Source organism: Dermochelys coriacea, chromosome 1 (genome assembly GCF_009764565.3).
Source record: "Dermochelys coriacea isolate rDerCor1 chromosome 1, rDerCor1.pri.v4, whole genome shotgun sequence".
Classification (NCBI taxonomy): Eukaryota; Metazoa; Chordata; order Testudines; family Dermochelyidae; genus Dermochelys; species Dermochelys coriacea.
Window position 1 is genome coordinate 123,766,566 of NC_050068.2, and position 27,513 is coordinate 123,794,078.

A 27,513-nucleotide genomic window follows, 5' to 3' on the forward strand; every position below is an offset into this window, starting at 1 on the left:
GAAAAAAACGCACTCACGATGAAATGTTCTCTGAGCTCATGCTGTCCTCCCACACTGACAGAGCACAGACGAATGCATGGAGGCAGACAATGTCAGAGTGCAGGAAAGCACAAAATGACCGGGAGGAGAGGTGGCGGGTTGAAGAGAGTAAGTGGTGGGCTTAAGAGAGGGCTGAAGCTGAAAGGTGGCGGCAGCATGATGAGAGGAGGCAGGATTCAATGCTGAGGCTGCTGGAGGATCAAACTAATATGCTCCAGCATATGGTTGAGCTGCAGGAAAGGCAGCTGGAGCACAGACCGTCGCTACAGCCCCTGTGTAACCAACCGCCCTCCTCCCCAAGTTCCATAGCCTTCTCACCCAGACGCCCAAGAACGCGGTGTGGGGGCCTCCAGCCACCCAATCACTCCACCCCAGAGGATTGTCCAAGCAACAGAAGGCTGGCATTCAATAAGTTTTAAACTTTTAAACTTTAAAAGTGCTGTGGCCTTGTCCTTCCCTCCTCCACCACCCCTCCTGGTGCTTCTCTCCTCCACCACCCCTCCCAGGCTACCTTGGCAGTTATCCTCCTATTTGTGTGATGAATTAATAAAGAATGCATGAATGTGAAGCAACAATGACTTTATTGCCTCTGCAAGCGGTGATCGAAGGGAGGTTGGGAGGGTGGTTAGCTTACAGGGAAATAGAGTGAACCAAGAGGTGAGGGGTTTCATCAAGGAGAAACAAACAGAATTTTCACACCATAGCCTGGCCAGTCATGAAACTGGTTTTCAAAGCTTCTCTGATGCGCACCGTGCCCTCCTGTGCTCTTCTAACCGCCCTGGTGCTGGCTGTGCGTAACCAGCGGCCAGGCAATTTGCCTCAACCTCCCACCCCACAATAAATGTCTCCCCCTTACTCTCACAGATATTGTGGAGCACACAGCAAGCAGTAATAACAGTGGGAATATTGGTTTCGCTGAGGTCTAACCGAGTCAGTAAACTGCACCAGCGCACTTTTAAATGTCCAAATGCACATTCTACCACCATTCTGCACTTGCTCAGCCTGTAGTTGAACAGCTCTGACTACTGTCCAGGCTGCCTGTGTATGGCTTCATGAGCCATGGCATTAAGGGGTAAGCTGGGTCCCCAAGGATAACTATAGGCATTTCAACATCCCCAACAGTTATTTTCTGGTCTGAGAATAAAGTCCCTTCCTGAAGCTTTTGAAACAGACCAGAGTTCCTGAAGATGCGAGCATCATGCGGCCATCCCACGTTGATGTTGGTGAAATGTCCCTTGTGATCCACCAGTGCTTGCAGCACTATTGAAAAGTACCCCTTGTGGCTTATGTACTTGCCGGCTTGGTGCTCTGGTGCCAAGATAGGGATATGTATTCCGTCTATGGCTCCACCACAGTTAGGGAATCCCATTGCAGCAAAGCCATCCACTATGACCTGCACATTTTCCAGGGTCACTACCCTTGACATCAACAGATCTTTGATTGCGTTGGCTACTTGCATCACAGCAGCCTCCACAGTCGATTTGCCCACTTCAAATTGATTTCCAACTGACCGGTAGCTGTCTGGAGTTGCAAGCTTCCACAGGGCTATTGCCACTCACTTCTCAACTATGAGGGCTGCTCTCATATTGGTATTCTTGCGCCTCAGGGCAGGGAAAGCAAGTCACAAACTTCCATGTGAAAGTTTCGCAGCCACTAAGAATCGTCCCAGACCTGCAACACTATGCGGTCCCACCAGTCTGTGTTTGTTTCCCGGTCCCAGAATCGGCGTTCCACGGCATGAACCTGACCCATTAGCACCTTGATGCCCACATTGCCAGGGCCCGTGCTTTGAGAGAAGTCTGTGTCCATGTCCTCATCACTCTCGTCACCATGCTGAGGTTGCCTACTCGCCCGGTTTCGCTTTGCCAGGTTCTGGTGTTGCATATACTGCTGGATAATGCGTGTGGTGTTTAATGTGCTCCTAATTGCCAAAGTGATCTGAGCAGGCTCCATGCTTGCCGTGGTATAGCGTCTGCACAGAAAAAAGGTGCGGAACGATTGTCTGACGTTGCTCTGATGGAGGGAGGGGCGACTGACAACATGGCTTACAGGGTTGGCTTACAGGGAATTAAAATCAACAAAGGGGGTGGTTTTGCGAGAAACAGCCCCCTCAAGGATAGAACTCAAAACTGGGTTTAGCAGGCCGTTGATTTCACAGAGGGAGGGAAGAGAAAATGAATACAAAACAAATCTGGTCTATTTCTTGTTTTGATCCACTTCATCTATCTATATACATCTTGCTGGCAGCAGACTGTACAGTACGACCGCTAGTCATCGTCATCTCCTGGGTGCTCAGCAGAAGATGGTGCAGTATGACTGCTGGCCATCATCTTCTGCTGGCTGCAGATTAAAAGACAGTGCACTGCCGGTAGGACTCAATCGCCATGAAACGAAACTTAAAAGGGAAATGACTTGGCTGAATCACTCTCATGTTTCCCAGGTGCCCCTGACCTCATTGAGGTCAGTTAAAAGAGCACCCTGGATTATGTTGACGACGGCTACCAGTCATACTGTACTGTCTGCACCAAAAGGCAATAAACTGTTGCTGTGTAGCAATGCAGTACCGCGTCTGCCATCACCCAGGAGACATACGGTGATGGTTAGCTGAGCAGGCTCCATGCTTGCCGTGGTATGGCATCTGCACAGGTAACTCAACAAAAAAGGTGCAAAACGATTGTCTGCCCTTGCTTTCACGGAGGGAGGGAGGGAAGGGGGGCCTGACGATATGTACCCAGAACCACCCGCGATAATGTTTTAGCCCCATAAGGCACTGAGATTTCTACCCAGAATTAAAATGGGCGGCGGGAACTGTGGGATAGCTACCCACAGTGCAATGCTCCGGAAGTCGATGGTTGCCTCGGTACTGTGGACACATTCTGCCGACTACATACACTTAGAGCATTTGTGTGGGGACACACACAATCGATTGTATAAAAATGCTTTCTACAAAACCGACATCTATAAATTCACCCTAATTTTGTAGTGTAGACATACCCTTAGAAACACTATACCTTAATTTCCCCAATACTAATTTCTCCCTACTGTTACTCGCACCTTCTTGTCAAGTGTCTGTAATGGGCCACTCTCTTACCACTTCAAAAGTTATTTTTCCTCCCTTGGTATCCTGATAAAATTGATTTATCTCATTAGATTGACCTCACGCTTGGTAAAGCAATCCTCATCCTTTGATGTCTTTATACCTGCTCCTGTATTTTCACTACATGCATCTGATGAAGTGGGTTCTAACCAACGAAAGCTTATGCCCAAATAAACTTTTTTGTCTCTAAGGTGCCATAAGGACTTCTCATTATTTTTATAAAGAGTGTATCATTCTCTGTTACTTTCTGTAGGTTAGATACATTTCTGGAGGACTCTTTTTTGGTTTTCTCCTAGTTCAGTTCAATTTTTTGCAAAATAGGCTGCATCTATACTAGCAAACTTTATAGCTGTAAGTTTCAGAGTAGCAGCCGTGTTAGTCTGTATTCGCAAAAAGAAAAGGAGTACTTGTGGCACCTTAGAGACTAACAAATTGATTTGAGCATAAGCTTTCATGAGCTACAGCTCACTTCATAGCTTATACTTATAGCTGTAATTCTCCACCATTGCTACCACTAGCAGAGCTGCATTTTGCTATGGCTAAAAGTTTGCTAATGAGGACAAGGCCATATAGTATATAAATACAGATTTAAAAATATACACTTTTCACTTTTCCTCTCCCCTCCCTTCATGCCTAAAATGGCCACAGGTAAAATCTCTTGCACTGCAGTCCAGTAAAGGTAACATAAGATGTTTGGTAATTAGGTGAACTTTGTAATTGTACCTGTGAATTATACTGGCATCTGATAGATTGATTCACACCTGGTTCCACCGATGGCATTCAGAACAATTCACTCCCCTAGCGTGCCTAGTCAGAGTGATGATGTTAAATGGACTGTTAAGGTAGTACTGGGAATGTCTGTAGCGGTGGTTTTTTTGGTGTACTTTTAGTGCTAGTGCTCTCCTGACAACTCTGTGGCCCTAAAGTTCTCTGATAGAATTGATACATAATGGCAGCAGCAATACAGGCTTCCTCACACTGCTCCACCAATGTATGTCAGCTATGTTCCAGAGGGACAGATAGGGAATGAGACAGTAGTCTGGTCTGTCTTCTTGATCCTGGACCTCTCTACTACAATTGCCAACAAGGCACTAATTAGTGCTAGTGTTTTTTGTGATGTGGGCTTCTCCACTAGGGAATGGACTTGGACCACCTACAACAGCCAGCAGATGGTAATGACTTTCTCTATTGAACTTAGGCTGGACTTGACCTGTCAACCTAGAGGTGAGAGAGGCTTGCCATCCTACTACCATTCCTTTGAACCCTCCAGCCCTCCAGAAAGGGCTTGATTTAATAATCAGAAAGTGTTTAATGATTACATTCTAAGAGTTAAAATGTTCAGGGTTTTTTTTAAACCAGCTACAAGGTACAAGAGCTTTGAGCAGTTAAACAATTAACATTTCAAAGAGGCACATGAACAGTGAGACTTCTCTGGAGACATGAGGGCAACAGGATAATGATGACCTTGTTTATTATTTGAATTAAGTCTTTGAAGTTACTGTATGTAGTGGTAACCATTCAAGATTACCATTTCAAAGAGGTTTGTTCAGAAAAGTTAAAATAGAACAATTCTGGGGAAAATTAGATGATCCTGAATATTCAAGGCCTCAACTGAATAACTGAAGACCTGAATGACATTGTTTTGTTGTTTCCTCGAAGCATGCTTTGACATAAAGGTCTGGATTAACAGAACCAATATTAGAGGGGGTAATGGAATAAATTACTTGTGTTCAGAATGGTCAGACAGAGTGGGATGAATTAAACTGCCCTCACCACAAAAGGAATTTTTGATACAAAAGAATAAAGGGACTAAGATTATGGTGGGGCTATCATACTGTGCTGTAGCTTTCAGTGCTAGATTCTTGCTTCTACCACTTATGCTGCTGAACCTGATATGTTGCCAGCGCTTAGTTCTGGTAAAATGGTATAAAACTCCTTTTAGTTCTACTGGAGGGGAAGATTTCAAAAATCTGGACTACGGTGCCAGGCTTGGGATAAGGTAATTATAGCAGGTGTGGCATTTGATCTCCACCTGGCTTTAAAATTACACATTTCTTTAGTCCCCCCTATCCTCCCCACCCCAAAAAAAACAAAAAACAAAACCAAAAAAACCCACAACAGATTCTCTCCCCCTGCCCATTTCAGTGACGGAGCAACAGGGGAGGTATTCCCTTTCTTTGTGGAGAGCTGGGGAGAGAAGTATGGAGACGGGAAGGTGTTTTCCTTGCTCTGACCACCTGCCCTACCTCACTGAAGTTGCTTCAGGGAAGAGCAGGAATGGATTAAGTTGCAAACACTGGCAGATCAGGGAGAGGGTAGAAGAATGACACTCTCTAAGCATTCAGGGCTTTTAGCATAGCAGTCTGACGTGCATGTGCAGTAGAGCCATGAAACAGACACAGGCTAAATAGCCTTTGGGAATAAGAAATGAGGTAACCATTACTTAAAGAACATGGATGGATCACATCTAGTCTATCAAGGAATCAGAGAGAGGGGCCAATACACTGAAACTATCTCTAAGTAAATGTGACTTTTAGGTTTCAAATTACATCCCTTATTGTCTGAAGCATCTCACAAATCATCTTTTTCTTAAGGATAAGTGAACTGGTTCTGATTCATAGGCACTGGAGATTGGGATGATGGGGACTGAGAGAGAAGGGAAGAAGAGAATCAGGCTGGTGATGGGGGTTGTCCCTTGATAGGTCCAGGAGGGCCAGTCTGGTGAAGGGGTGCTTCCTTGAGGGCTCTGGGAGGAGATGTTTTTGTTGCTTGCCAACCCTTCTCCCCGCTCTTGCAGTACTTCTAGCACCCTTTCTAGAGCTGGTGTGTGTTTGTGGAAGGCATTAGGGGAACTGTAGGTGGTTTCCTGTTAGAGAGGAAGAAGGAGAACTTGTAATGTGTGCCCTAATTAGAACTGCCATAAAGACAGAGACTTCTCAAGTTATTATTATCATCACAGACCTCTCTCAGCCCGAAGCACCTTCTAATTCACCTGGTGCCTGCCCTTTATGTTGGCAGGTTTAGCAGCATTGTTGGAACTGAGCCTGCATCTATTTCATTTTAGAGCAAGTTCATGACTTAGCATTTGAATTTTTAAAGAGTTGCCCAGGAGTTAGCCATCCTGCTCCTGTTAACTTTAACAGTAGGACTGTCATTCCTTTCAGGTGGTTCCAACACTACGGAACATGTGGACATGTGGTTACCAGGTTATCATCTCCTATGAGGATGTGACTGAAGTAATGAAGCACCATGAACTATGGCCTGCAATTCCATATTGGTGGGGAAACAAGACTACAACTCACGATCTTATCCAGTATCTGGAACAAATGAAACAGAATGGGCGCCCAGGTACCTACCACATCTCACTTACGGGAACTAGGAACATACCCAGGAACAAGAAATGAGTAGAAACCCCAAACTACTTATTGCCAACATATACATTTGGGCCTGATCCACAAAGGTACTTTAGTGCCTAAATTCCAGTTTTAGGCTCCATGGTGACCCACAAAACTCCTGCTGAACCTTGTTGGTGCCTTAATTTCAGCCTCTGGTCATGCGCCCTGCTGCCTCTCTCTAGGCATCTGGATACTTATCTTGCATATGAGGCCCGATCTGGCAGGCGTGTTCTGAGGTTGCCTACCGGATCAGGTCCCACTTAAAATCTCGCTGGTGGTGGTGCTTTATAACTTTTAGCCCAGTGGTCAGAACACTCACCTGGGATGTGGGAGATCCAGGTTTAATTTTCCCATTTCTGCCAGAGAGGGAGAAAAGGGCCCTCTGTTCAAATCCTGTGTCTCAGCAGGGAGCTCTAACCACTGGGCTATGGGATATTCTGAAGAAGGGTGCCCGCAATCTCTCCTGTTGAAGCTGTTCCACTGTGGGTAAAGTGAGAGTGACGGGAGCAGGGGTGCCCTAACCACCAGGTCACAGAGTCATTCTCACTCTTGCATTCGCTCTCTCTGGCCCAATGACTGTTTTAAACAGGGGATTTAGAGGGGGGTTCTGAACAGTCATTGGGCCAGACCAGAGACAGTGAAAATGACTCTAGTCGGGTACTTAGGATACCCATCTGGAAGACCCAGGATCAATTCCCCTGTTCTAATCACTCTTTTGTTATTTAGCAGCCCCACATCAGAATATCCCATAGCTCAGTGATTAGAGCCCTCTCCTGAGGTTTGGGATCTCCCTGTTCAAATTCTTTCACCCCCTCAGGGGGAAGGGTAATTGAACCTGGGGCTCCCACATCTCAAGTGAGTACCCTAACCACTAGGCTAGATGTTAAAAGGTGCCCCCTTCTTCTGTGTGGAGAGAGGCAGATGCCTAACTCAGTCTCATCAGAAACAACATAGACACCTAACCCCCCTGACTCCACGAGAGGGATTCCCATTCGTGGAAGGCTAGCAGAGATAGACACTGAAATCCAGGCTGCAGGGAGGGACTGATATCTGTCAGAGCGAGGGGGCTTAGGATACACCCCTTTCATCAGCATCTCCCTTTAGCTAGCTTAGATGGCTCCCTGAATAGTGTGCTGGCTTTTTGGATCACATTGTAAGGTGCCTGTCTCTCCCCATGCATTGTATTGGGACCTAAGTGCATAACTCAGGCTTTGTGGATCCCATTGCTATTTTCTAGGTGCCTAAAAGTTAGATGTTGCTGGGCACAGCATCACAGTGCCTAAGTCCCTTTATAGATCTGGGCCTTAATGTCCTACTTGTTACACTGTATGCAGTAGCTGTTACCTTGCTTTAAATGTCCATGATACTGAATGGGTGTTATACATCATGGCTGGTTAGATCAGTGTGAAGTTCATCTTCCCTTATGATGATGTCTCCAAAAATGGATCAGCTCTCTGCTTCTTTTACATATCAGCTATTTGCTTAAAGTTGTGACATGAACCTTAATTCTGGGAAGGAAACTAAGGTTATGTCTATACTACCCACCGGATCGGTGGGCAGTGATTGATCCAGCGGGGGTCAATTTATCGCGTCTAGTCTAGATGTGTTAAATCGACCCGAGCGCTCTCCTGTCGACTCCTGTACTCCAGCGCCGCGAGAGGTGCAGGCAGAGTCGACGGGGGAGCAGCAGCAGTTGACTCACCGTAGTGAAGACACTGCAATGTGTATGTCTAAGTATGTCAACTTCAGCTACGTTATTCACATAGCTGAAGTTGCGTAACTTGGATCGATCCCCCCAGCTAGTGTAACCCAGGCCTAAGACAGGGAAAAAACAGAAACATGGGTGATTTGTATTAAAAGACAAGAGGGGTTTTCACTGACTTTTGAAACCCTTTATAAAGTAACTATCTTTGCTCAGACACAGCTCACATCTAAAACTAGCCCTGAGAAGTTGGTTTCACTTTGTAATTGTCCATGGCTACCCACATGTCAACATGATGGCAATCAGCTAACCACATCCTTGTGACATTGAAACTCCTCATCACTATACGCTGCAAACGCACAAGCCTCCACCAGCACCACTGACAGTAAAGTGAAACCTGTAAGCACTTGAGCAGTTCTAACATTTTTCAAGTAGCAGGCAGTGATGCACACGTGTGTGCAAGCTAGTGCATTACCACTAACAAAAAGAAGGAGGCCTTTCATGTTAGTAAGTGTAGCAGTGAGTAAATTAAGTGAATATATATTGAAGCTTAAACACTTCCTTTGATGTTAGTGAGAATAGCATAAATGAGTGATTAACATACAATGATGGAAGAATTGTGACAGCTTGACTTTATGCTTTGGTGTGTCACAGGAGCGCTGCCGCCTCAACAGAGATGTGTTTTATCTATCCAGTTGATCTCTCCACATTAAGATGTATCTAAAGCATTGTGTGTGGGGGGTGTTAAAGGGGAGAGAGAGCTATTGTATACCTGCCCCTCTTTCCCCCTCCCTATGGCCTTCCACATTCTTTCTTTTCTCATTTTTTGCATTGCACGTAATTAATGGGGTTTAAAAGCCTCAACCCCCCCTCTGCATCAATCTGCTTCTCCGCCCTTTTAGTGATGTACTACTTTCATGGAAATTGCCTCCAAATGGATACCTTTCTTGTAGAGTTAGGCATTATGCCATATATTATGGGGACAATTAACCATTAAAGAACAGTTACCACTTGTTATATGCCTCAACTTGTACACCCTCTGTACTGATACAGCTGTAAAAGGAGGCATGTCAGCCCTTCATTTTCTTCCTCGAATAGAGATGCAGGGATGGTGAGTGATGACTGGGGGGAACAATGGGACATATTATGCAACTGATATTTATAGGGGACTCCTCAATGAAGCCACTGCTTGTTAGCCTATAGAAGTTGAAGCAACTCTTATGGGGAAACCTATGACTGGATCTTGCCACAGATATTGTGCAGTACTGTTCATAAAAAGAAATTGCCAAATCAAGGCACAGTATGGCCCTATATTGATATAGGGAACTCCAGTTACTGTTAAGTGACCTAGGTTTCACCTTTATGAAAATTTTCCTTGATTGATGGAGACTAGCAAGCAGGGAACATTTTCTCACAGGATGAGTAAATTAAGTGACTTTATATTGAAGCATGTGAGCCTGAGTTAGGTTAACTGGTTTTAATTGCTCCATATCTGCATAGTGTAGCTTGCAACTCTAAGAGAAGGTGAGCTGTTAAGACAACTCCAGTCACTGGAAAGGTACCTAATTTTCTGGAGGAAACTCCTCTGCTAATTATTCCAGAGAAAACACTAGATGTAGGGCTGAGTCACTGCTCAGTAATGACAGATACCAATTTAATGTTTCTTTTTTTTGTTCGTTTCAGACAGTTTCTTTGTTGCAGGGATTAACCTTACTGAAGACTTAGAGTACATTCTGGCACATCCATTTGGATCCTTGAAGAAAATGACCCTTTCTAGCTTTCCACACCTGAAACTCTGGCTAAAGCAACAGTATCCAGGACCAAAGAGGAACTGTATCAACATCATTGCTGGAGACTTCATAGAAAATGATGATTTTGTGAATGATGTGATAGAACTTAACAAAAAAATCATCCCTCTATTACATTACCATAGTAATGAGACTGAATTAAAGGATGTTTCATAACTTTCAGCTTCATAACCTTGGTATTGAGTAGCTTTTCATCAGCTCTCACAGGGAGGGCTGTTTTCCTGGTTCAGATACATCGTGTGTGTATATAAATGACATTTCTTCCTCCCAGGGATGTTTTGAAGATTCATTAATTGACGCTTTCGCACCAAAGTCAGATTTTAAAATACACAATGCTTATGGCAAGCAAAACTTCCTATAACTAGGGAATGGGGAAGAGCAAAAAGGCCTCTCCTTAAGTTCTCTAGAGTCTTTGCTGCGTAGGTGTAATTTAGCTGGGAAGAGCATAAATATTGCAGTAACAAAACTTTTAGAAAATAAATTTGTTTACTGTTGATTTTTTTCTTTAAATATATTCTTAATGCAAATAATTTAGTTATTTCAATGAAAAATTTTTAGGTATGGATTTAAATATTTGTTGTGTGTGTGTGTGTTTGCAACCTGAACATCTCGGTTTGTACACCAGACAGTGAAAGTGACTAGTTTGTTTTCATGGACCAAGGTGAGTGAAATGTTAAAAGTACACAACATAATTGGCAAACAGAAAATAAGATTTTTAGAATACATTGTTTTGATAATCTAAGGCATTATTAGTATGCCTGTAAGTAAATTTATTAAGACTGACAAAAAGAAAAGGAGTACTTGTGGCACCTTGGAGACTAACAAATTTATTTGAGCATAAGCTTTCGTGAGCTACAGCTCACTTCATCGGATGTAGCTCACAAAAGCTTATGCTCAAATAAATTTGTTAGTCTCTAAGGTGCCACAAGTACTCCTTTTCTTTTTGCAAATACAGACTAACATGGCTGCTACTCCAAAACTGAGTGTTCTTAAAGAATCTTGGCATTATTCTGGAAAATGTCAAGTTGGTCATCAGGTGGGCATTTTGGCATCTTGGAGGGAACTGGCAATACTGTACCCAAGAGGGTGCTGAATTGATCCTTTAGTGTCTGTCTTACAACCTGGTAAGTTTATTATCACAATGTTCATCAACAGTCTCTATGCTAATATACTACTGTTTATTACATATTCCTCAGGCCTGATATTGCCCCCATTTTATAGTCATGCCAATTCTGACTTCAAGATAGCACAACTGGGCCCTCTGAGTAGATTTTTGCCCATTTAGCTTGAAATGTCTTCAGCGAAGAGGCTGTTATGTAGCCCCCAGTAAAATAAAAGTAAGATTTTTAAAAATGTTTTTCACACTTTATAATACACTATGGACTAAAGTCTACTTTAATTTACACTGATGTAAATCTAGAGTATCTTCAGTAGAGTTCCAAGTTGCTAGGCCTGGAAGTCAAGTCAAGTCCCCTACTATTGTAGGCAACCCTTTCATAAACGTATCACACTCCATTTTAAAACTAGTTGTTTCCCCCACTACGCCAGCGGAAGACTGTTCCAGAACCTCACTCCTTTGATGGTTACAAATCTTCCAACTTCCAACCTAAATTATGCTTTTGATTAATATTTATATATCTGAAAACAGACTCCCCCCCTCTTACTTAACAAAATAGCAACTAAAGCAGATATTGGGTATCTGGACTTACATTGCAAATCATGGGTTTTATGCCATGCACTGATTGTTAATACTATTTTTCTGTTTTCATTTTTGGAAAACTAGGTGCATTTTTATTGATCATGAAAGTGAGGACCAAGTATCACTGGCAAGAGCCAAGAGGCAGGCGTTGTATAAGCTTCACTGTGTAGCTACGTCAGTATACCTCATTCTTTAGATGCACAACACACTTTTTATGCCAGTGGTGGGTTGTTAAGATGAACATCCACCCACTAGGGACAAGACTGATCTCAAATGGTATTTGACCCCAAATCATATTTGAGTTCCAGAAATAAATGGCCAGGAAATTGCTTCCTTGTGAAACTTCACACTGATTTATGGGTGGTGTGTCAATGGAAACCCAAACATTGTTTAGAAACAATTCTGCCAGTCTGTCATGTTTTTTTTATCCATGTCCTTTCCCTGTTTACTGTTAGTATATACAAGTATATAGCAGTGATGTATTTTGTTGGATTTATAAAAGTGTATATAAAATTTTTCTGTGTCATTTGCATAAAATGCTGTATTACATGTATTTAGATATGTTTTTCTGCACAGTATTGTTCTCTCCTAGTAAAACTTTTATTCACTTCTGATACACACAGATTTATTTGCCTTACAGTTCTCTCTAGTGTTGCTACATTTTCTGTTTCTTATTCATTCATAGTCTTTTTTCCCTCTCTCTTTTTTGTAAATATTACATTCTTCTAAGTTTAAATTTGAGATATAATTTCCTTGTCTGAAGTACTGGAATCCTGTGGTTAGCTCATAATACGCCTACAACATATTGTGCCATCAGGTCTGAAGCAGAAATCCCTATTGATTTTTACAGTTAGATGAGTTCTAGCAATAGCTCTGGCCCATGCTGCGACATTCTTAAGCAGGAAAGATTTAACTTCACCCTAAACATCTTCTATATTTAAAACACAGTATTCAAGGCTAGGTAGTAGTTTCTTATTTTGTTTGGAGATTTGTGTTGTAGAAAAGTTTGTTTCTTCTATTTCCCTGCTTAAAACTCTACATAAACATGCATTTTTTACCCTCATATAATTAATTAAATCCTTTGCATTAACCTTTTAGTAAGCAAAATGCTTAATGAACACAGCAATCTCTACCTTCTATTATTTATAAGATGCTTAAGCAATTGTGTGGTGGCCAGCAATCTCTCTTTTCCCTCTATAGTTTATAATTTCCAGTCATGAAATAAAAGTAGCCAGGACCAGCACTAATAAACAATATTTATTCTTAAACCTGTTACATAAAAATTAGCATATATGATTTAATAAACTTGGCAATGTGCTGAAATTGAATTTGGTTACCACACGGTGGTTCAGAAAACCTCCAGGGCCAGAGTTTAGAGCAGTTGTTGTGTGCAGTTCCAATATGTACCGATGAATGTTTCATAGTTTGAAATTAGTGCTTTCCTTGGTATGTGTTTGTCAATGGAAAGAGGCTGGAGGACTGTAGTATTTCCATGAAGAGGCATTTAGGAAGCACTTATACTACTGCACATAGCTCCAGCTTCAGCTCATGTCAGGTTTCCAAAAAACTTAAGTGGGCAGGATTGACACAATCTCTACTGTATATGAACACAGAGATTATTACCTTAATTTCAAAAAGCCTTACTGCCAGCTGATTAGTTCTTTTTCCAAAGACTATTGCACAGAATAAATAACTTGTTATTGTGGGAAAAGTTTTTTGTATTTGCCCAAAGCAGAATTACTTATGATCACCTTCACGTTGGCTGTGCCATCTTCAGGCATAACATCCACTTCCTGAACTGTTGCTTCTTTATACAGCCAACTGAAAAGAAAAACTCATCAGCACCTTACAGGCATTCAATAATGCACGAAACAAGACCTTTATTTTACGTAAGTACAGGACATTTATATACATTTTAAATGCAAGTAATTCCAAACTTTGAAACAAATAAGCCTAACAAAGGGAAACATCCTTATTTTTGCTCCCACAATAAGCTACTCCTGTTCTGAAAAGAGGTATAATACTTCACAAAACGTCTAAGATTTGTGGTCATTTATTGGATTCAATGGTGGCTCTAGCTCTAAGAGGTTGCTTGTTTGAAAAAAAATTTTGTATGCATATACATAGTAAGTTACACGACGTAGAAGAAGCACTTCTCATAAGTCCTCCTACAAAAAAACACTTAAAAAAAGCAGAATCTAGACTTCTTTGGGAGACTATATCATTTCATCTGAGATTGGTCAGACAAAACTTCAAAAGTTGTCTCCCCATTCTTATCACAGATTGAAACCAAAATTAATACAATTTGTCAACTTCTCAGAAAATAAAGTTTCACATATATATACACTCCCCCACCCGCCTTTCAAAAAGTCTGACTGTAGAAGTCGCAATTGTTTACCTTAGTTGAGGTCCAGCTAAATTTACTTTAATTGTCAGAATATTTTTCCCAGTTATTTTCAAAACTGTTCTCTCAATCTCCCCTTTCAGTTCTTCTAATCCATATCCAAGAAGAGCAGAAACAGCTATAGCATTTGTTTCAGGGGACTGATACCTGGAAGACAACAACTGTCAGGTAGAGATGTGCTGGAAGAGCAGGTGACTTAACTGAGATGCAGGAATTTAACAGCAGATGAGGGGTTGTACCTCTAAAAGAGTAAAGGCTGGATGTGTTCCAAACAGACTATCTGGCTATACATTAGATTCTGGTGTCTGACTACATAGACATCTTATCTGCAGATGATAATGAGCTCCAATCTTGTTTTATTTCTAAAGACAAGGCTCTCCAGATCCTTATATAAGGAAAGGACTGAGGAACCAGTATCCTAGTAGTGTATATAAAAAGTGGCTGGAAGCTCCCTGCAGGCCTAGAAAACTAGATTCTTTGCAAGTATGTGTGCAATGATACAAGTAAATACAGTACTTGTAAATGCTACAATACAATTAGGAAACAGGAGTTAAAGTGCAATAACAGTTTTAGAACTGTACTTTTCCTCTTACCGTTCTATCAAATCCACTTTGTTATGAACTTCTACAACTGAATCCAGTAAATGGCTTGGAAGATTAAGATTCTTCAGAACAGACAAAACACTTGCTTTCTGGAGGACAGTTTCTGGATGACTAATATCCCTCACATGAACTATTAAATCCTAGCAAATATAAGTACACAATATGATTACTGGTGATAATGGTTGTTTTAAAATAATATTTGGCATTTCTGTTTCATGAGGGACATTCCTTTGTAGTAAAGAGTACATATACAGGTTAACAAATTAAGCTGTATTTCTGGAACAGATTTCAAATCAAGACCAAATGTTTACTCCAAAGTGGAAGGCTAGATGTGTAGCAGGTCTGTAGCTTGGTCTTTAGCTCCATAAAGGGGTGCAACTGGCTCATACGGCCTCAAAACAAACCCTCCCAACAAAGTTAGTTATGATTTTTTTAGGTTTCAGGGAGAAATTGGCTCATCTTTCCAAGCCAAGGTTGAGCAAATACAAAGACTTGAAAAAAAACAGCAGAAAGAGCAGTAATAGCCCTGAAGAAATCCAACCCCAAACACTGCTTGTGTAATTTTGTGAAAGTAAAGAAAGAACAACTCAGACACTTCAAAAAGCTTATAAGATGGGCAGTGATTTTTATCCTAGCCACCAGAAACTGGGATATTAGGTAATACATGCTTTTTGTAATGCTATAAAACACTCTAGAACTTTATTCTTCCCTGTAGCCTTTAGTACACCTGTGTCAGTGATGGAGAACCTCTGGTACGCAGTAAATCTGTTGGCACAAACTGTATACACAGTATTAGACCTCGGTGCACCCATGACCAGAGATTTGGGCAAGAAGCATATTGCAAGTGACACGCTACAGGCACTCAAAATATAGCAACCTTTTATTTTTAGCACCTGACTCAAAATGGTTCAGCATCTCGGGCCTACATATTATTCTAAAAATTTCTAAAAACTGAGGTCCAAGAGTAACATCTTGCATAAACGGCAACAACTAGGCAGAAAAGGACAAATAAAGGCAGTTGGAGTCTTAGCTTTCAAAATGTCATTTTTATGAGTTTTACATGTTAACTTGGTTTTTACACGTCTATGGGTATGTATATGAACTGTATGGCTCTAATGCCGTTTGAAATTCATTTTAATAGCAAAGTCTTAGGAAAGTACATTTAAATTAATTTCATGATTATTCACACCTCAGGCTATAATTTCATCACATACTGGGCTGTTATTTATGGTACTGAAATAAATTTAATTTTAAACAAATTTCTAAAATTTTTCTCCCTACACCTTTCTTTTAAAAAAGCTATTCTCAAAGACCCATAAACCTCTATCTAGGTTTTTATACAATTATATCGGAACAGACATGGATACTTTGTATACATTTTATTTGTGAAATCTTGTCACACTTAAAAATACACAAAACATAAAAGTGGAATACTGGCTTAAAACAAGATATTGTGCAATAGTGACGATAGTATCCACCACCAACCCCAAATGTTGCAATAAAGCTAGTTAGATGTGCCACTATAAACAGCAAGCCAGTTAACTCCCACCCCTCTGCAAAGGTGAAGACTGTCCCAAAGACAACAGTCCAGACATTGATACGTTTTAGAATCAATTACTTACTGAGTAAGCCACATCTTCTAATGTGGCTGAAAAGGACTCAATGAGATCATGAGGCAATTCAGAGAGAAACCCTATAGTGTCAACATAAATAACTGCCAGGTGTGAGGGTAGATAGCCAGCATGAGCTGTAATATCAAGAGTGGCAAACAGTCGATCTTGAGGCTGCAGTCCTTCATCTCCAGTCAATGCCTTGATCAAAGTGGTTTTCCCTAACAGAAATCAGAGCTGAATAAAACACAATTTAAACAGACTGCTTCAAGTAAAATTAACATATATGTCTCAAATGACTGAGTAATGGGATATAGGAACTTTTACCCCTAGATCACCAGTTTAAATCCAGCTCACGATGGTACTGATTGAAAATAATTACTATCTGCTGGCTATCTACAGAAAGTTATAAAGTTAGAATGGCGTCTTAACCTAGTACCCATTTTGACCAGTGATAAGGATACACATTAAGAGGCATAATCTCCCCTTGTACAGTATGCAGAATGCCTACTGGCAATAATAGGAATTGAGCAATTATCCAGGGCAAAACATGGCTCTAGAAGTGCAGCAGATCTCACTAACAAACAGCAAGCTTTGTTTGTCTTTCTACCAAAATTCTCACTGACATATTCATTAGACAATCAGGGAACTAATTAAAATTCTGTAACACAAAGCCCATGCATGCTGAAATGGGATTTTAGCTAGTGCTTCTAATTAAATATTAGAAATGTAAGCTCTTCTGTGTTATAATTTCAGGAGTTTTTTCTTACCACAATTAGTGTAGCCCATTACTGAGATAACTGGAAACTCACGCCTTCTACGTTGAGTTCTGAGTACAGACCTCTTTCTTCTCAGCTTTTCCAGGGCATTCCTAATTTTAAATTCTTTTTCTTTCAAGAGACGATACTGCATTTCCATGAAAGTCTCACCTAAAGAATATAAACTAATAAATGGCTGAACAACCAACAAGAGATGGAAATCAAGCTGTGTTACGAAACTACTTAAAACAGTGATAGAGAACTGACAATATAAATTCAAAGCAGTCTTAAGAATACATTAATTCAATTGCTTAACTAACACAGAACCCAGAGAAAGTTACAATTGATTTTTAAAGGTGTCATACCACAGCAACCATAGAGGCTGCTCATTGCCCTTTCTGGCAACTAACACATCTTTAGGCATTTTAAAAATAATGCTAATGTAGTCTGTGTATATGTATATGGTCACGTATGTTATCAGGATCGTCCAGGGAGCCCACCGGGTGGTCTCATACTCCTGCTTTATAGCTTCTCTCTACCTGAGCTCTGATTGGCTCAATTCTCAAATCATGAGTATTTATGACTCCACCCACCTGGGCAACTTACTCTCCAGCTTATGGAAAAATACAGTAATTTATGTGTCCAAAATATTTAAGGTTGTTTTGTTTAATAAAAATACCTTTTACAGGCTGTTTTGTGTGTTTAATTAAATTCCTGTTACCAACCTAATGCAGCTTGACACAAGCCATGAGCAAATAGTTAAATTATCTAGTAAATAAGCAATATATAATTTCACCATTTTTAAACATGCTAAAAATATACAATAAGAATCTGAAAATATTAGGCTATATAATTGCTTAAATAAACTTATACAGTTATAGTCAGTGTACCCTACTAGAGAGCAAACAGATGTACAAAATCTAGTGTAAAGGCTCTATTTAGTTGTAAATCAACATGTTTTAATGGTTATATCAGCCAAAGAGAATGCAGCTTTCTTTAGAAAATAACTGAAATACAAATGGAAAAGCTGACTAAAATCAATAATTTCAATCAAGACTTTCCACTTGGTGATTTAAATAATTAAACTGATTTAAATAGCCTTTTCTTAAAGCAATCCACCCTGATCACAACTACCATGACTTCCAAAAAGCAATTAAACCTGGTCGTAGATTATAGAAGATAATCCTACAGTTCACAAATATTTACACTTTACCTGACCCCATGATGTATCTTGATCCACCTCTTTGCTGATCTAACTGAGACATCCCATTTTTCAGATTTGTTCTGGCAATTGAAAAAGAGTAACATTTTTACCAAAGTAAATATAAGTTTCAGAGTAGCAGCCATGTTAGTCTGTATTCGCAAAAAGAAAAGGAGTACTTGTAGCACCTTAGAGACTAACAAATTTATTTAAGCATAAGCTTTCGTGAGCTACAGCTCACTTCATCGGATGCGCTGTAGCTCACAAAAGCTTGTGCTCAAATAAATTTCTTAGTCTCTAAGGTGCCACAAGTACTCCTTTTTTTTTTAAAGTAAATATAGTGACTTTAATTAAAGGATCTTAAAATTATTTCACAAACATGGCTAAGTAGTAATAACCTAATATTTCAGCTGGGAAAACTGGGACACAGAGAAGTTAAGTGACTAGCCCAAGGCCATATTAGGAATGGAATCCAAATTTCCTGGCTCCTCAACAGACAACACCATTATCAAATAATAACTGCAGAAAAAATGACTGAGCCAAAATTTCAGGGAGCCAATCATACTGTCAGATGCACATACATAACTCCCACTGACTTCAGTCAGGTATAGGAATGGTAATTATACAAAATATACCATGTACTTAATTTGCCAGTATTTGATGTGGGATACACACAAATCAACCAAACTCTAATCTGATATTCTCAACTCCTCTGCTGAGAGCTAAAATTCTAACCCTATATACTATAAATTTGCCATATATTTTCTAAGAAGAAAGTTGCTGCTGCTATTACTGGTGGGTACCGGGATTGGGATGAACTAGCAATTCACAAGAGAAATTTATTTGGTAAGGATATCTCGTGAACATCTTTTTTTTGGGGGGGGGGGTGGCTAGTCAGTGGTGAAAAGCTTAAAGCAATGCTATATTCTGATCTGTTCTAGACAGTTTATGGCATAAAATGCTATAAAGCATATTATACAAAAAAGAACCATTGACTCCTCCACCCCCAAGAATAGTACCACCATTTTAGTGATTGTGAAGAATATGCCTTTATGTTATATCGAAATACTAACACCTGCTATTTGCACAATTGGAAGTACCTGAGAAGTGGGATTTCAGCCAATGCGATCTGAAGTTTTGCCTCCTTAGTCTGAGCATTGCAACGAAAAATATGAAGGACAACTGTATATCTGTCAAAAACCGTCACTCCCCAAGCATCTTCCAGTTCTTTCTTTTAAAAACATAAGATAAAATAACCTGAGAGGTTTTTAGGATGATGTATATCAACACATCAATATATCAAGTCAATACGCATGCAGCAGGGTGAAGAAATTAAACTGTAGAGTGACAAGGTGGGTGAGATACATCTTTTATTGGACCAACTTCTGTTGGTGAGAGAGAGAGAAGCTTGCGAGCTTACACAGAGCTCCCTTTCTGCTGGAAGCTGGTTCAACCCTGATTCAGTAAGGTGCTCAAGTATGAGTAGTCCCATTGAAGTTCATTGGACTGCTTGTGCGCTTAAAGTTACACACATTCTTAAATACCTTGTTGAATCATGGCCACTGTCATGTTAAATTATGTCCAAGATATAAGTTTAGTAAAACAAGCTTTTTACAAAACCTAATATCAATAGAAAGATTTCCACAAATGAGAGGAGGATGAAAAACTGGTACACTTTTGAGAAAAATGTTTGTCTTATTTTTGTCAAAAAATGTGGAACTTAAAATCTTTGCACAACTCTATCCATAATCATCTAAAAACTTTAAATAAAACCAACTTGTAAAGAATAATACAGATGATAATAATTGCAGAGATTGCAACCAAAACAGTGCAAGATGCTGCTTATGCATGAGAACTAGAAAGTGACACTGTCTATTTTCAGTGCTTTTCTAAAATTGCCTATCACTACAATGTCTAAGGGACAAGTACCAGCGGTTTCAATTTCCCTAAATGAAATACAAAAAATAAAAGCATAAAGTGAAAAGCATATTCATTTTTAATTTTTTTCAGTTTTAATCATCTAAGGAATAATTAGTAATGAAGTTAAGGTTTTTTAAAATGTATAACTTATAACCAGTGTCCCTTTAAAACATACTTAAAAAGTGTAAAAAAAAAAGTACATGAAAATTAAAATATATGTGTAGCTTGCATTTTTAACTAATTTCCTGTTAAATATTAATGCCTAATATTTTAATATAGAGAATGTTTCATCCAAAAATCCTGAAGTGCTTTACAAAGAAGGCTAAGTTTCCCCCCATTTTACAGATGGAGATATTGAGGAACAAAAGTTAAGTAACTTGTCCAAGATACCAATGAGCCAGTGGCAGAGCTGGGAGTAGAACCCAGATTAAAAGACCGCCAGGATGTCAGTGTGCCGAATTCAGCCATGAAGAGGTATAATGCCCAATAAAGTCAATGGAACTAGGTTTGCTTACATCAGGCATAATTTGGCCAAACTGGCTTCAAAAAATGTCATGTGCAGCTTTTGAGTCAAAAGTTGGCCTTAACTTTTCGGAGCATCAGTACATTCCAAACAGAGTCCTTGGATGTAGAAGAGCGGTGGGCAACATGTGGCCTGCATGCGGCCCATCAGGGTAATCCGCTGGTGGGCCGCCTGCAGCGCCCAGTGGCTGGATTACCCTGATGGGATTGCCCACCACTGATGTAGATCATAAAAAATACACTTAAATATTGTTTTTTAAATTACCTTTGTCAGTGGAGATAGCCTTTCTATATTCAAGAAGACAGCCGTTATGTGTGGTAATCCTTTAATCTTTTCTAAATAAAGAGGATTGCATTGTGTAATTTTGTAATGGTTAATGCCAATCTAGAACAAAAAAGCTATTTTAATTATGTGTTAAAAAGCGAATGCAGTGTTCATGAAATAATAGACTGACAGCACACGAAAGTACACTCTTTGTTCACAGAACAGGCCCAGCAGCACGTGCTCTCACATTGTGTGACTATGTGTTCCGAGTGTATTCTAAAAGGACTACCAAAAAGGATGAGAGGATAAAGTTCTGCTTCCAGGCCCATTCAGTCCATGGATTATGGGCTGCTGAGATTGGTAACAAACATGCTAGGTAGGATGCTTCTTGCTGACACATGGAGACTAGGAAGAGTACTAGGGCCCAGATCCACAAAAGGATTTAGGTGCCTAAGTGTAAAATTTATGTGGATATGAAATCCTCAGAATCGCTGTTCAGCTGTCACCTACGGGCTCAAACTCCCTCACTGCCTACATTTTTGCTGTGAAAGTCCCCTATGCACCTACATTTCTGCCTCTAGGCATGCACATTGCTGCCTTAGGCAGTGCCTGGACACCTTTATCACACCTAAGCCCCAGTGCACTCCTCCAACCAGATGAAGATAGGTGATCCCCCTCCTACCTTGTACATACAAAATGGCTGAGGCGGGCTCTCCCTGATGCTCTAGCCAGCGGGGTAAAGGGTACTCACCCAGGATATGGGAGACCCTGGTTCAAGTCCTCCCTCTTCCTGAACAGATGTCTCCCACCTAACCACTGGGCTATGGGATAGTCTGACATTGGTCTCTCTCAATCTCTCCTAATGAGCAAGTCAACTTTGTAGAACTACTTAAATATGCACTGGGCCATAGAGCATGAGAATGAGTCTATAGTCCAGTGGTTAGGGCATTCACCTGAGAGGTGTGAAACCCATGTTCACAGCCCTTAACTTCATCAGGTGGGGTGGGAACTGAACTGGGGACTCCCATATCCCAGGTAAGTGCTCTATTCGCTGGGCTAAAGGTTATAAGGGAGATCCACTTGCACCAGCAATTTTGTGTGGAGTTAGGCATGTACAGCCACCATTCTTGCAAGAAACAGCTTAAGTGACTGTTAAGAGAGGGTTCATGGCTGTGGATCCCAAGCAGAGATATGTGTCTCCATAGGTGCCAATTCCATGGGTGCTCCAGCCCTGGAGCACCCACGGAAAAAATTAGTGTGTGCTTAGAACCCATCGTGCAAGAGGCGCTGGGAGGCAGGAGAAGGAGTGGGGACAGGATGTTCTCAGGGCCAGGAAGAGGTGGGGGTGGGACCTTGGGGGTAGGAGTGGAGTGGGGGCAGGGTCTGGGGTGGCGGCTTAGAGGAAGGGATGGAGTGGGGGCAGGCTTGGGCGGAGGTCAAGCACTCCCCCGGACAGAGAGGAAGTCAGCGCTTATGCGTGTCTCCTCCTCCAGCCTAGATTGAGGTACCTAACTCCCTGAGGGGCAAGGCTTAGGACGTATTCCTCTTGTTGGCATCTGCTACGGGCTAGTTTAAGCAGCTGCCCACCTAAACTTTTGTGGATCCCATTCTTAGGTGCCTCTCTCTCCCCATGCATTGCACAGAAAGCCGAGGGTTTGTGGATTCTGCTGAGTAGCTGGGCCCCTAAAAGTTAGGCACTCCAATGCCTCAATCCCTTTGTGGATCTGGGCCTAAGAATATGAACTCACTTCACATAGTCTATTGAATAGTCATCAGGTTTTGATCACTACTGACCCGGGTCAAAGGCAACTGTCATCTTTACTTAAGTCAGTCACTTAATTTTATTCAGAATCACCCTGTATATTGCATACCTTTACTTAATTTATTTAGAATCATACTATATATCACATATTTAGGGCTTGTCTTCACTGCACTGTTAGCTCAAGTTAAAACTTGAGTTTTGACCCATATCCAACTTCCATCCACACACTAAACTCTCTAGCTCAACTTAAGTGCTTTAGGCTTGAGCTAGCCGGACGGGCAGGAGGTGGGTTGGAAATCAAGTGCTTCTGATGCTCAAGCTAGCAATGCTGTAGGGATTCAACAGCTGGAGTTATAGCTCATCCAATCATTCTGTAGCGCAAATGTTGATTCACAGCATGATCACTCTCACTTGAGGTAGACTAGATCGAGCAGAGTAATTCAAGTGTACTAACTCATGTTAACTGTTGCAGTGAAAACAAGTCCTTACAGCAAGTATTGGTTATTTCCATCTTGTATGTTTTTAATTAACATCTCTGAAGTCTGTTTGTAAACCTGGCTACGAAGTAGACAAAACCTTAGCTCTCTCCTGTGTCTGCAATAATCATTTATTAGCTTAAAAAGGGTAAAAATCTTTCACTTAGTAAGATATAGTGTATTAAGAAATCTTTTGTTTTCTTCTTACCTGTCAGAATCTGAAAATTTCCTTTGCCAAAAATAAACTTCTTGTCAGGAGTTTTTGTAGACATAATTATTTTATCTAAAACCGTCCAATTATGAAGGGTGTTTATTAGAGCAACAGCTTCAGCGATCTGTAATTCAGCTTTAGCATTGGAAAAAGGAGAAAGATTATAGTATACAGTCCTAACTCTGCACACATATTTCCAACATTTGCAGTAAGAACATAAACAGTGAGGCCGGGTCTACACTTAAAAAAGTTTTGCCAGCATAACTCTGTTGGGTAGGAATGTGAAAAAATTATAGCCCTCACCAACATAGATAGGACAACAAAAGCCCTAGGTTAGATGTAGTTACATCAGCAAAAAAGTCCTTTTCATTTGAGGAACTGGTATTAACTATATTGGCAAAAAATCTGCACAAATTAACAAGGAAATTACATAGTTATTTGCATCAACATTGTACTTCAGTCCTAAAAGGGTTACTATCACAATTTTTGTTTAACCCTACTTACAGAAAGATGATGGGAAAACTGTGACAGCAAAACAATGTGTTAATAACTCCTGACTGTTTTGTAGAAATATTTAAAGAACTTCTAGAGTTGTGCACATTGTTCCTGACATCATCAGTGATGCTGGTTCATAGACAGAATAGCAACAGGCAGCCATACTGATTCCTGCTTTACTAGAAACACAGCAGAGTAGGGCCCCAGTCTTGCATTCTGAGTCACTTGGGTTGTCTCTTGAACTTGTACAGAGCCTCACTGAGTTTAATGGGACCCCATGCAGGTATAAAGGTTATCCAGGCAAATCAAATTGCAGGACTGGACCTAGGAAAATTGTTGGAGAAAGAAAATTTATCATCCATTCGCTCTAAATGGAAAACAGTGCATTTTAAATTATATTTGCTGAAAAAAGTTTCTTCCTACTTAAAAAAAGTCTTCTCTTTTGCCAAGATTACCGCAGATTGGTTAAGTGAGTTTTTCCTTGAGATAGCTGGGAATAATTTTGAAACATTCACCTTGTGAACAGGTTCTCCACTTGGGGGTCATAAATAGATTTCTATCGGTTCACAACCATTCTCTTTGCCTTTCTGGCTAGACAGGAGGAGAGTGCAAAACTTTCTTTTGTTTGCAACATGAGATAATAGTACAGAAGTGGTTGAGAACCACTGACTCAGTTTCATGCGTGTTAGTACATCTAGTAGTTTTGAAAACAGCACTTCCTAAAACAGTTTTCAACACAGGTTGTGGCCAACAACATTGACAAACTAGAATTAAATTTAGATAAACTTCCTATGAATGAGATAAATTAAAATTAGGCTGAAAAATAGTCTCCCAAAGAAAGTGGTGGAAGTCCCATAATTTGTGCCTTAAAGTTATACTGGATAAAACAATTGCCTCATCTAATTGGCTGCATTGGTTTAGGCACAAGTCCACTAAAGTGGCAGTGAAGGGATAATATCTGAAAATCACTAACAGCTGTTACAGACCATATTCGAAAGATTCCCATTAATAAGATTGGTAAAGAGGAGGACAAGGAATCAAATGCAAATGTAAAATACCCTAACTATATGATCTCTAGTGCTTTCTGTTACAGATTTCTGCAGGACAGGAGCATTTGGAGTGGTGTCACCCAGGGCAAAACTCCTTACCATCCCAGAGAGACTGACATGTCTATAACTAGCTGCAGTGGTGGAGAAATGAAACCAGAGACAACTCAGTATTCCTTATTAAGGCCCCCATCCTGGAAACATGCATTTGCTTAACTTTAAGCACATTAGCAGTCCCATGAGACTTCATTGAGGGCCTTATCTTCAGTGCCTTGTTAGCTTGAGGTATAATTTGAATGTTGCCCCTAACTTGACTCCCATGTATGCACAAAAATTTGTAGCATGAGTTAAGTGGTGCTTTAGACTTTAACTAACTGGCCTGTCAGAGCATTTGTCTTGAAGCTTGAGCGATGCTGATGCTTGAGCAGATTGCAGCATAGCCTAGCATGAGTTGGAGTGGTTATCCGAGTCAACTTGAGTGTAGATAACTAGAGCTAACACTGAAGTGAAGACAAGTCCTGAATAAAGTTGATCATGTCCATGAGTGTATGTAGAATCAAGACCCAAGTTTGCAACAAAACATTGTCAACGTGGCATTAATTATTTAAAGGGGGAACATATGCTGATCTAGAACTGTTGGCCATTTAGACTTTGCATCTTGATAATGTGAAAGAAATATACAGCAAACTTCTTAAAGAAATAAAATTGTTTTCTGGTTGTTTGCCAACCATTCCTGCTTGCCTCCCACTGTAAAGTTTATATTTAGAACGTAAGGCTAGAAGGGACCTTGAGAGGTCATCAAGTCTAGCCCCTTACCTCGAGGCAAGCCTAAGTAAACCTAGATCATTTCTGTCAAGTGTTCGTCCAACCTGTTCTTAAAAACCTCCAGCGATGGAGGTTGCATAATCTCACTTGGAAGCCCATGACAGAGCTTAACTACCCTTATAGTTAGATTTTCCTAATATCTAACTTAAATCTCCCATGGTGCAGATTTAGGCTATTACTTCTTGTCCAACCGCCAGCAGAGATAAAGAACAATTGCTCGTTATTCTCTTTGTAACGACACTTAACATACTTGAAGATTTATTTAATTCATAAAGATCCTGAGTGAAAAGAGCAACAACTGACAGGATAGGAGGGACACCGAAGCATTTTGGATTACACAGAAACTAGGTTAGTAAGTCAACTGTGCTACAGTTTGTCAGGTGTGAGTGTTTTGAGTAGTTAGCTTGGGAAAGGCTCCCCTCTGCCTCCACTGCAAAAAGAGACGTGTTTTGTATTTCAGGATAGCTACCTCAGCGTCAAATCCTCACAAAGACCAGGCACAGGCAGTTTTCACCTCGAGGAAACGACGCAAGGTAAATCCCAGGTAGGGGGAGCAGGGTCCCATGTCAGCCAGCGGCTACATCAAGGTAAAAATAAAAAAAATCTACCTGTGTCTTCCCTCCACTAGTTTCAGAGTAGCAGCCGTGTTAGTCTGTATTCGCAAAAAGAAAAGGAGTACTTGTGGCACCTTAGAGACTAACAAATTCATTTGAGCATAAGCTTTCGTGAAATGCATCCAATGAAGTGAGCTGTAGCTCACGAAAGCTTATGCTCTAATAAATTTGTTAGTCTCTAAGGTGCCACAAGTCCTCCTTTTCTTTTTCCCTCCACTAGGATTTCACCCTGAGGAAGGCAAGCCACTGCCCCGCACAGAGCACCCTGCTGCAGGGAAAAGAAAGACCCAGAGGATTCGGGGGCCGAGGCTGGTGCCCTGAGCACCGGGGCCGGGGGGTGGAGAGTCCCCCGCACCTCACCTGTGGTGAGCTGGGGCTTTTTCGCTCCCCACTTGACGGCCGGATGCACCACGAGCAGCCGCTGGGCTCCGGGAGGCGGCCCTGGGGCCAGCAGCTCCTCCAGCTCCTCTTCATCACCCTCCTCCTCCTCCTCCTCCTCCTCCTCGCGGTGCGCCGCCGCCGCCGCCCCCCTCCCGCGCCCCACGCTCCGGGGCGGCTTCCCCTGGCCCGGGGGCCCCAGCGCGGCGCGGAGCCGCCAGGAGCCCCCAGCGCGGAGGAGCCGGGCGGGCGGCCGGGGCAGCAGCGGGCAGAGCCTCCCGGCCGCTGCGGCGCGGAGCCCCCGGGCGCACAGAGCGGCGGCCCCTCGCAGCAGGAGCCCGGGCCCCATCGCGGGGGAAGGGGAGGCAAAGCCCGGCGCCGCTAGAGCCTGCGCGAGCGGTACGTGCTCGTGCTCGCGCTCGCGCCCCGCTTCCCAACTAGGTTCCCCAGGAAACCGGCACCGCCGCCCGACCCGTTCCGCAGCGCACCCCCAGCCCCGCCCAGCTCAGCCCCGCCCCCTCCCCTCCCTGCTTCCTTTGGGCGGGGTCCGTTTCCGGGCTGGGCGGGGCTTTGGCTGCCGGGGGCGGGGCCCGCGGGCGGAGGAATGTATTAATTGTAGTGAGTGACGGCTCGGCTGCGTCACGTGATACGCGGCCGCTCTCTGGTAGGCTGATTGGGCGCACG

At 41.7% G+C, this 27,513-nt stretch overlaps 3 protein-coding genes across 4 annotated transcripts in view; 2 read left to right on the forward strand and 1 right to left on the reverse strand.

Moving 5' to 3' along the window:
• PLCXD1 (phosphatidylinositol specific phospholipase C X domain containing 1) overlaps positions 1–12,352 on the forward strand; it is a 36,190-nt gene extending 23,838 nt beyond the window's left edge. For both annotated transcript variants that reach the window (XM_043496153.1, XM_043496200.1), the window contains 2 exons: positions 6,301–6,484; positions 9,917–12,352. In XM_043496153.1, coding sequence (XP_043352088.1) covers positions 6,301–6,484; positions 9,917–10,197 — 465 coding nt within the window. In that variant the 3' untranslated portion in view covers positions 10,198–12,352. The remainder of the gene's footprint in view (positions 1–6,300; positions 6,485–9,916) is intronic.
• Positions 12,353–12,984: 632 nt separating this feature from the next.
• Positions 12,985–27,193, reverse strand: GTPBP6 (GTP binding protein 6 (putative)). Its single transcript, XM_038387385.2, has 10 exons — positions 26,812–27,193; positions 23,469–23,606; positions 21,023–21,093; positions 19,416–19,546; positions 18,328–18,398; positions 17,127–17,285; positions 16,369–16,577; positions 14,738–14,886; positions 14,139–14,291; positions 12,985–13,561 (listed from the first exon to the last, which is right to left on the reverse strand). Exons 1-10 carry the CDS (start codon positions 27,176–27,178, stop codon positions 13,438–13,440), a joined length of 1,572 nt encoding a protein of 523 aa, XP_038243313.1. The 5' UTR covers positions 27,179–27,193; the 3' UTR covers positions 12,985–13,437.
• Positions 26,229–27,513, forward strand: part of LOC119849888 (cohesin subunit SA-2-like) — a 110,892-nt gene continuing 109,607 nt past the window's right edge. The window contains 2 exon segments of the mRNA XM_043495771.1: positions 26,229–26,464; positions 26,672–26,816. The gene's annotated coding sequence lies outside the window, so the exon portion shown is untranslated.

What these genes read in the sequence shown, in the direction of transcription:
- GTPBP6 (XM_038387385.2), bottom strand. Translation starts at nt 27,178, where the DNA reads ATGGGGCCCGGGCTCCTGCTGCGAGGGGCCGCCGCTCTGTGCGCCCGG. An exon ending in GCTGAAATCCCACTTCTCAG is followed by an intron (nt 18,399 to 19,415) that starts GTACTTCCAATT and finishes TTCAATTGCCAG; the next exon opens with AACAAATCTGAAAAATGGGA. An exon ending in TAGAAGATGTGGCTTACTCA is followed by an intron (nt 14,887 to 16,368) that starts GTAAGTAATTGA and finishes TATATTTGCTAG; the next exon opens with GATTTAATAGTTCATGTGAG.